Below are 10,042 nucleotides of genomic sequence, written 5' to 3'. Positions count from 1 at the left end.
CACTTGTAATTAAACACGAACTCACTGACTCTGTTAAGTCTGGTCATTAAACCATCAGCGTGCTCCTCACGTAAGGGGCAGATTATCCCCCCTTTTTTCCCCAGTTATACCCCAATCCCTCACGTGATGGGGCTTGCGAATTAGGGTTGGAGATTATTTGGGGAGAAAAATAACAAAATTGTCTCTCACGTGAGGGGCACACTGATAGGTTTAAGGACAATCCTTAACGGGTAATGTTGTTGGGTTTAAATGCATGTGAAATAAAATCACAAAGACAATAATCGCAAATTTGAAACTATTAGAGTAAAATCGCATATCTGAACAAATCACAGAGACAAAAACCACAATTTACTATCTCATATATGTATTGAATATATGTATTGAATAGATCAAATAAAATCTTCCTTTTAAAAAAAACTTCAATCAATCAAATATTTTTTTTTCTAATTGCAAATACTTTTTGATGCAATGGTGTTTATGTAAAACAATAATTCTTTCAATTATTGTACTTATCACATTATTTTTAATTCCTACTTTTATGAAATGTATGTATCAACTGAAGAAAAAAATATATATGAAATGTATTTGGTGATAAAGATGAACAAAAAAAATCGAAAAATACGACATACAATCACGTATTCACATAAGAATAGGATTCAAGAACACAATTTCACTCCATTACAATCTCATGATAAACCAGAAGTTGAAATCGATGAACATGATTTCTAATAAAGAACCAATAATCGAAACAAGAATGTAATTTACACTTAAAAGCCCTAGAGTGATAAACCTGAGTCTTCATCCTCATCAAGGCTTCCTGTATACACGAAGTAGAGGGTCCAAATCAATCCAAACACGCCAAGCAAAATCCAACCAAGAATATTGTTACTTAAACCAAAGGGTAGCCCAGTTCCCTCTGTGCTCATTCTCTCATCCACTAGAGCCATGGCCATCGGGCTCGACATGGTTGCAACCACTGTTGTAGCAACCAATGATGACACACTAGTCATCACTAGACGTGATGCGCACTCCTTTATTGTATCTTGCTTAGCCGAACATTGCACTTTTCCCATTTTGTATGTAGTCGGTAACCCTAGAATTTAACCAACTTTCAACCTTAGTTCTTTCAAATCTATGATTGTGTGTGGTTGATGTAACAAAAATTGCCAAAATGTAATAAATAGTAAAATATTACTTATTAAATTATATTGAATATGTTATAATGTTATATAGTTTTATAAACTAAAATATTAAATATAAGCTTTTTTGTAAATTTAAACTAAAATTTTAAATTCTTGTAAAACAAAGAATCATTGGCAACTTCATCCTAAAATATTAAAAAACATGTTTCATTTTAAATAAAAAAAAGAAAATTAATGAACTCTAAAATACTAGACAATGGCATATGGTGTTGTTTTAGACATGTGATTATGCCCTCTCATTTTATTTTTTCATTCCAAAACTTATTTCTATATCATCTTAATATAAAACTAACTTGATCAATGGAGAATGTTTATGAATTTCGTATCGGGTCACCTAACGAGTTTATTTATATGTTACAGCTCGGATCTAGACTCGAGAACAATTCGAGAACTCTAGGCAAGGGTCAACCCTACAAGACACAGCCCGGTTTTCATATCTGACTTGTTTGCTACAATGATAGTTTAAACTTCATCAATTCTATCAATTGAAGATGATATATACCCAAAATTTGTTCAAATATATACATAAATATGTGAAAGTAATCATATTTGTTTATCATTATATTATCTGAAAACAAATTAAACTATATAATATTATATTGATATAAAAATTAAACAAGAAAGCATACCAAGAAGAGTGGAAGGTTTCTTTGGAAGAATAATAGGAGTGCAAGCTGAAATGGATGCCATTTTCTCTGTGGTGATTTGTCTGTGGCTGAAGAGTTTATTTTTAATAGAATGGCATTTTTATTGGTTTAATAATTTAAGTCTATCCAATCAAACCAGACAACTTGGATTGCACCACATCTTCCTTTATCCACCACTCATTGCAGCCAACTCTCATTAAAAGTGATTGATCAAATAAAACAAAAAATATAATGTTTTTATTTAGAGTAAATTGCGGTTTTCATCAATATGGTTTGTTCAAACATATAGTTTTAGTTCAATAGTTTCAAATATGCGATTTTCGTCTCTGTGATTTCATTTCACTTGCAATTAAACCCGACCCCACTAACCCCGTTAAGTGATCGTTAAACCCATCAGTTTGCCCCTCACGTGAGGGGCAATTTTGTCTTTTTTTTCCCAATTACACCTTAGCCCCTCACGCAAGGGGGCTTACGAATTAGGGTTGCGGTTTATTTGGGGAGAAAAAGACAAATCTACCCCTCACGTGAGGGGTTTAACGATCACACTTAACGGGGTTAGTTGGGCCAGTTGGGTTTAATTGCAAGTGAAATGAAACTACGTGAACGAAAATCGCATATTTAAAATCATTGGCCTAAAACCGCATATTTGAATAAACCACATAGACGAAAACCGCAGTTTACTCTTTTATCAAAAAGTTATAATCATATTAATATTAGTATCTACCTAAACCGACCTAGTAGGCATTTTGGCTGGTTTAAGTCGCATAGTTTGGTTCATGGTTTATTTTGAAAGGTTTAGTGATTGAACGGTTCAGTCTAATTCGAAACTTGAAACCGTTCATGTAAATCTAACCAATCGTCTAACCATTGCTATTCATATTACACCCGTACTATACTCATGAACTATCTTTATAATTTTAATACAATCTAACTATTTCGAAGAGAAAAAGAGCAGTTGTGTTAAAACCCGACCATTAAACCGCCAAATCGGCCTCTTCTTCCCAATTGCCATAAGAATCAAACACATTGTGCAAATAAACAAATAACCAAATCAACCACTGAAAAAATAACTATATCGAGTTAGCTTCATTCAATTTAATGTAACCGAAAGAGCAACTTATCAATCCATGAGTAAAGTTACACCTAACCAGGTATTATAAACAAATAAACCGAATAAAAATTCTATGGCTCGATGGGTGTTAGTGTCTAAGTATCAAATGGAAATCGGATGAGAAAAAAAAACTAGTGTTCTTGTGTTTAAATAAAAATTTGGGTGAGGGATATTAGGCAATATTGCACTGCTGCAAATACGGGTGATTGTATTCGACATGTTTTCTCCAATATGTTTTGTACTTCTCAAAACCGATATCTAACCATGGTTTCATAACTCCATCATAGTGTATGACTGCTGCACGCTCGATATCCTCTTGTCTAATTCCAGAATAATATCCTAATCCATGAATTTGCCATTTCCGGTCCAAACCAATGGTTTGATTGTAAAATGTCATCCAACCTAAGGGTAAGGTACCAGCTTTCCACATTGGCTTCTTTTTCCCCTGCAATATATATCGAAAAACAGAATATTTATAAACAATAGCTAAAAAGAAAACTGGTCAAACATAATATTATGCGTGTATTCAAATGCATAAAACCAAATGTGGCACAGAATGTCATAAAAAAAGTAGGGGTGTAAACAAGCCGAGCCGCTCGTAAGCTACTCTGTATCGGCTCGCTAAAAACTTGAATCGAACCGAGTTTGAACGAGCATGAGTCCAAGCTCAATTCTATAACTTGAACTTATTTGATACACGAGCCCGGTCTTCACTTATATTATATATGTGTTTTCAAAGCAAATAATAATTCAACTGAAAATAAATTACTGAAAAAACAAAAAATACATACCAGTTGCAGATATTTGCCATAAACACTGGTCAAATTCATTTTCCTCCACTTCTTCAAATCAAACACATTTACACCAAACACCCATGTGCACGCCTCGTTGCTAAATCTTTTTTCCACCGTTGGATCAGATAAGTTGAGTAACAAACTCATCCTGCGATGCGCAGGATCATTTCCACAAGTCTTGACCGCCCCGTTGACTTTTCCCATCATATTTACTCTCCAAAGGGGAGTTAAATCCTTTTGTACAACCACATCATGATCAAGAAGTATAATCTTATTTAATGTCGGGAAAATATCTGGTAAGTAAAATCTTAGGTGGTTTAAGGTGGATGTATATCTTGGGTCCTGTGAATCACGGCCATCGGTATTTGGTGGGTTGTATTTGGTAGAGAACCAATCAAAATTGTCTATGTTATGAATCTGGATTGAAGCTTTTTTAGGAGGATGTAATATGAACCACATTGAGAAAGCTGCAAAGTTGAGAGAATCTGTCACCACATGAAACACAATTTTCCCTGGCTCCTGTGAATCCACCACAAAAAAAATAAAAAATAAAAAGTTACCGCTCATTCTATAACATAAGTATTATATATAAGTGGAAATGATTGTTTAAATAACAGGTTTGGGTCAAAACAAGTAGTTTCTAATTCTATAGTCTAAAGCAGTTCGGACAGTGTTACATGAACCAACAATGTTTTTATTTCTTTTTCCTTTTAATAATTAAATAATATATGTATGATAGTCATATTAGCCACCAGGTAGGGTCAAAACGGTTTGAAACAAGAAATAAAAAATGGAATGGATCATATTAGCCAAACGGATTGAAAGTCTCACAAAAGCTAACTGGAACGCATACAACTTCCAAATCATTTTTTAAATGAAAGATTTAATCTACTTTTAGGGTTTTGCTAACAATATCCCTCTGGGCTACTGTTAACAACTACCTTATTTTGTTTCTAATATTTCAAAAATATAATATTCAAGTATAATCACAAACCACCTATTTTTATATCAAAATCATTATTCACTTCTTCAGTTCTTCATTTGTCGTGTGATAAAAAAAATACAAGGTTGTTACTGATTATAGAGAGTTACTTATAAAAAAATTAATAATAGACAAAAGAGCGTATCCAGACCAATCGGGCCTGTGGTTCATATTATCCCAATCTATTTTGACCCGTTAACCAGCCCGCTCAATCTATTATTTTTCCTTCGGAAGCAAAGTCAGAATTATCAGCAGTTATCTATAATAAAAAATGTAAGAAACAGTCAGATAAAGCCAGGTCAGCATACCTTTGCAGATGAAACAGTAGAGTCCACCACAACAGAACCAGCCAGAACATTATCAGAAAACACAACAAAATGATAAAGATTTGAATCATGCACATCTGGATTGCTAGGAAGCTTTCTCTCTTCAGGATTCAAAGCAAAATATTCAGATGTTAGTCTCATTGAAAGACAATGAAGCCCTTTCGGAGTCGTTCTTCCAGCCAGCTGTACAAGAAAAGACTCTTGCTCCTTATGTACCCGAACCTGTTCTTCAGCATTGTTAGCCATCGCACGAAGCTTCTTCACCATTAACGAACAATCGGGGTAAATTCGTGCTGACTTTTGTAAGGAATTTTCCATCGACCGCATCCTCTGAAAAGCCCTGAAGAGATCAATATCCAAAAATCAGTATTAAATATTTTAAAACCATGTTAATGTATACAAATCCAAAGATAAATCTGCAGTACATAAATCTGATGATATTTTTGATTGAAAACAGTAGAGGCGGGTACTTTCACCTCATTTACTTATTGATAGTTATATGCATGTTATGTTCATCTCTAACAGGTCATACCTATAAAATAAGTCAAACGCCGATGAAAGTGTATTTTAAATCTACAAAACCTCCAAAATCATTATATTCATCTTATGTTCATCTCAAACAGGTCATACCTGTATTTAAAAATATGAGTTTTGTAATAAAACTTGACATGCTAATTGGCCGTACAAAATTTAAAACTTTTGCACAAAAAGTGTTTTCGGTCAGCCTAATAAGTCCAGCTTTGACACGTGTCAAAAAGTCTGCTTAACCATCCATTTTACTACCGCCTAAAGAGCAGCGATAATGATGTATATAAAAGCAAAAAAAATGATCGGTAACCTCTTAGACAAATCAGAGTCTTTGCTGACATCTCCCATGGCTCGTTCTAAATCTTTAATTCGTAACCGCAATTCCTTAATTAAATGAGCATTGCCAGCTGGCACTGCAAAACTCAAGTAAGCTTTAGCCCTTATCAGCTGATCTTTCATCTCTTTAATCTTTGCATCCAATACTACCCTCCGTGCTTGTGGTTGTGCATCCTGATCATGCCACATCATCAAAACAAATAAAATAATAAATTGTTTGCATTTTTCAAAGTCAAAAATATAAGATGTATAAATTACAATATAAAAATCAAAGCATGGATCAAACCACTATCACTGAAGTCACCGGTCTTTTCTCTTCTTGATTCTGTCCACTAATTCCTTTTGCATCAACATCTCCTCCTGAAAGTATTCAGCAGATAATCATTGATAATAAAGAACCGGACAGTTCTCATTAATCAATAAATCCATCGATTGATCAATCAAGTTACATTAAGTTACTCAATATTATCAGACTGAATACCTAAATCTGTGAATCTGGAGCTGACAGTGGGATCAACATTTACATCTTTGTAAACCTCTAAAACTGGTTCTCTTAAGCCAACACTTTCCTCCTAATACACAACAGTAAGCAACTCAATCCACCGAAAAACAATAATAACAGCAAACATATTTCTGTCACGTGAAATTTTCAATCAAATCAAAGTAGAAACTAGCATTGCAAAATGCAAATACTAACCTGCTTTACTAAATTAAGCTTCCGCAGATCCCTCCTTCCTTTCTGAAAAAATAATTAAAATAATGAATGATGAATCATTATGAGTTCATCCACATCTATATTTTATATCTATATCTATATTACTATATACTACAGTACTACATAATAAAAGAGTAAAATGATATGAGTTCATCATCACCCTTTCTTTCTCGTCTCTCTCTAATTAATTATACATATTATTTAATCTTTCTATACTTTTTTGTTTCCCGCATCTCTCTCCTATTAAATAACAATGATTTCTATAATTATTTTAATAAAATGTTTTCTACTTTTAACAAAAAGTTCAGTTCATTCATAAAACAACAACCATACCCAGTAAAATCCCACAAATAACAATGCTATAAGCAGGGTCTGGGAGGGTGGGATGTAGATAAAATAATATAAAAAATTAAATAAAATTAATATTGAATAATAAAAACACTAGTCATAATAAAAATAAATAAATAAAGATAGTGATAATAGTATTGGATATTAATAATATACAATATAATATAACACTAAAACAAGATAAACACAAAAACAAATTAAATTAAGTTTAGTAAGTATAAAAAAATATAATATAACAAATTAAATTAAGTTCATTCATAAAACACTTATATAAACTGATCATTTCTTTCATTATTTAACCCTAGTAATATAAATCACATCATTTTTATAAGAAACATTTACATATTTATGAATCATATCATTCTAACTATTCTCCAATCTCATCACTTACAATCTCCACTTCGATTCAAACTCATTTCGAAAACCGAATCGAACCGAATATTATTATTAAGTTTAGTAAGTATAAGAAAAAATATAATATAACAAATTAAATAAAGTTCATTCATAGAACATTTATATAAACTGATCATTTCTTTCATTATTTAACCCATGTAATATAAATCACATCATTTTTATAAGAAACATTTACATATTTATGAATCATATCGTTTTAACTATTCTCCAATCTCATCAATTACAAACTCTACTTCGACTCAAACTCATTTCAAAAACCAAATCAAACCGGATATTATTATGATTATTATTACTACTATTATTAATATTATTACTATTATTATTATTAATATTATTTACAAACCTAATTTCAGTCTAATCAACAACAATAAACACAATAACTTAACAAAAACAAAAAACAGAATCGATCATACCAAACTCGATAAATCCTCAACGAATCCACCCGATCCTGCACCACAAAACACGGATAATAATAATATAACATAATATTATCGCACCTTATAGTAATAATCAATGAAACAAATACAAAGAGTAGCAATCGAACCGTAGAGAAGGAGGATCGGGGCGAATACAGAGAGGAAGAGTAAAGAGAGGATGCATATCCTCGTGCGGCGGCGGAATTGCTTCATCTAACGGTGGAGATTGTGATCATTGGTTGTACGGATAGAGTATTTAGTAGTAGTGGTGGTGGATTAGGGTTTCGAGTTTGGTGATTTGAGATTTAGAGAGAGAGATACAGGGGATGCGGGGAAGAAGGTAAACGCCATGTTCACTGTAGGTTGTGTACGATTTAATTAAACTATGCTGTAAAAATTATATAAAAGTAATAATTATAATTCTTTTTGTAATCATTTATTGACGTACGTGTCACTGAAGAGTATATATTATAACAATGATTTAGTATCTAGAAGATCACAAGTTCTCACTTTTAAATTATTTTTTTTAACGACTAACGCCGGTACTTCGTCGCGGCCCTTACTGGTTAAAGGTAGCCTAAGCCGGTCACGAGTCTGGACAGACAGAGCCCCTAGCGGTCCACTTATTGAGGGATTCTCCGGATAAAACCCGACCCCCACGCCCGCCAAACGGTACGACAGCGAGGAGCCGGTAAAACCGGGTGAGATTAGCACTTGAACCCTGGCAAGTCAGGGTCATCCCTCATATCTCCCATATAAATTGGTAATATTGAGTTTTGTGTTAGAATAAATATATTTTATATATATTTATATATGGCACTTATAATTATTTATCTTATTATTGATCATTGACCTAAATAACCTTATGTTTATAACTGGTAAATCCTTGATGGACGGAATTACCCTTACTAACATTAATAGGGTTTCCCCTTGGGTGTATAAATAGAGAGCTTATTAGAGAGGTTAATAACTAATGATGAATAATAACACCATAAGAATCATCTCCTACCTCTCTCTCTCAAATCGTGTTCATCAAGAACACCTAATCTCCATCCTAACCATACACCCTAAAGGGGAACTCGATCAGATTAAGAAGATGTCAATCTCAAACATCACTGGATTATCAGGTATTACATATTTCCTTGTTTCCATTATATCATCGATTATAGAAACTCATCAACATGTGGTATCAGAGCATGATGTTGATTAATCAGTTTCTTCGATGTCCATAAAAACTGGAATTAAAATAGGAAACGAGTTTTTGATTAAAACCCTTATGTTTACGGTTTTGATCATCATCATAAAACTGATTGGATCTGATGTTCGTATTACTTCTAACGAATTGTTAGGTCTGATTAAAACCTGTTCATTATAAAAACCTGATTATTTTCGAAATCTGTTTTACAAAACTTTCAGATTTCGATTCCAGTATTAAATCTGATAATATAATCGAAAACAGTTTCGTAAAATTCTTGAAACTGTTCTTGTTTTTTTCGAAGATGTTCTTTAAGAACATCATAATTTTCGAAAACTAACCTTAATTAGGATTAACTTGGGAAAATGAAATCTGTTAAAGAGATAATATTATCTCTAAGTTTAATTTCAAAATCTTTTAAATAAAATAAAAGATATAATTTTGAAATCTTATTAAAATTAGAGATAATCTAAAACTTTAAAGAAATAATATTATCTCTAAGTTTAATTTCAAAATCTTTAATATAAAATAAAAGATATAATTTTGAAATCTTATTAAAATTATAGATAATCTAAAACTTTAAAGAGATAATATTATCTCTAAGTTTAATTTCAAAATCTTTTAAATAAGATAAAAGATATAATTTTGAAATCTTATTAAATTTTGAGATAATCTAAAACTTTATAACAGAATCTCCCAAATCCCTTAAAATTAGGAAAAGGTTATCAGGTTGATTATTCTTTTCGAATTCTGCTAATGTTGCGAATCAAGGCATCTATTCACAACAACTGGACTCTAATCGCAACAAATGAAATGTTGCGAAATCGCATGATGTTGCGAGAATTACATATTATCTTGCGAGTAACATGTTGCGAATGTCCACTAATTATGTTGCGATCAGAACCTAGCATCACAGAATGTTGCGAAGGGACATATGTTGCGAAAAGTCACTAATGTTGCGAACCTTAAGATGTTGCGAGTATTACTTAAGATGTTGCGACGAGCTAATTTTGCAAGATGTTGCGAGT

At 32.3% G+C, this 10,042-nt stretch overlaps 2 protein-coding genes across 3 annotated transcripts; both read right to left on the bottom strand.

Moving 5' to 3' along the window:
- Positions 1 to 676: 676 nt before the first annotated feature.
- LOC143624364 (photosystem II reaction center W protein, chloroplastic-like) lies at positions 677 to 2,033 on the bottom strand. Its single transcript, XM_077095050.1, has 2 exons — positions 1,832 to 2,033; positions 677 to 1,093 (listed from the first exon to the last, which is right to left on the bottom strand). The coding sequence occupies exons 1-2, from the start codon at positions 1,890 to 1,892 to the stop codon at positions 777 to 779; spliced, it is 378 nt and encodes a 125-aa protein (XP_076951165.1). The 5' UTR covers positions 1,893 to 2,033; the 3' UTR covers positions 677 to 776.
- Positions 2,034 to 2,908: 875 nt separating this feature from the next.
- LOC143624379 (putative galacturonosyltransferase 6) lies at positions 2,909 to 8,135 on the bottom strand. 2 transcript variants are annotated; one of them, XM_077095057.1, is made up of 9 exons: positions 7,948 to 8,135; positions 7,817 to 7,851; positions 6,624 to 6,665; positions 6,408 to 6,498; positions 6,213 to 6,283; positions 5,901 to 6,100; positions 5,045 to 5,402; positions 3,752 to 4,273; positions 2,909 to 3,405 (listed from the first exon to the last, which is right to left on the bottom strand). In XM_077095057.1, the coding sequence occupies exons 1-9, from the start codon at positions 8,030 to 8,032 to the stop codon at positions 3,133 to 3,135; spliced, it is 1,677 nt and encodes a 558-aa protein (XP_076951172.1). In that variant the 5' UTR covers positions 8,033 to 8,135; the 3' UTR covers positions 2,909 to 3,132. The 2 variants fall into 2 exon arrangements, with proteins under 2 accessions (XP_076951172.1, XP_076951171.1); XM_077095056.1 differs by having other exon boundaries at positions 6,213 to 6,286; positions 7,948 to 8,134.
- Positions 8,136 to 10,042: the final 1,907 nt, after the last annotated feature.

This window comes from Bidens hawaiensis, unplaced genomic scaffold (assembly GCF_021521415.1).
Source record: "Bidens hawaiensis isolate Kalapana, Puna unplaced genomic scaffold, B.hawaiensis_p1.1 tig00003775_1, whole genome shotgun sequence".
In the NCBI taxonomy this organism is placed as follows: Eukaryota; Viridiplantae; Streptophyta; class Magnoliopsida; order Asterales; family Asteraceae; genus Bidens; species Bidens hawaiensis.
This window is presented reverse-complemented; position numbering and strand designations above follow the sequence as displayed.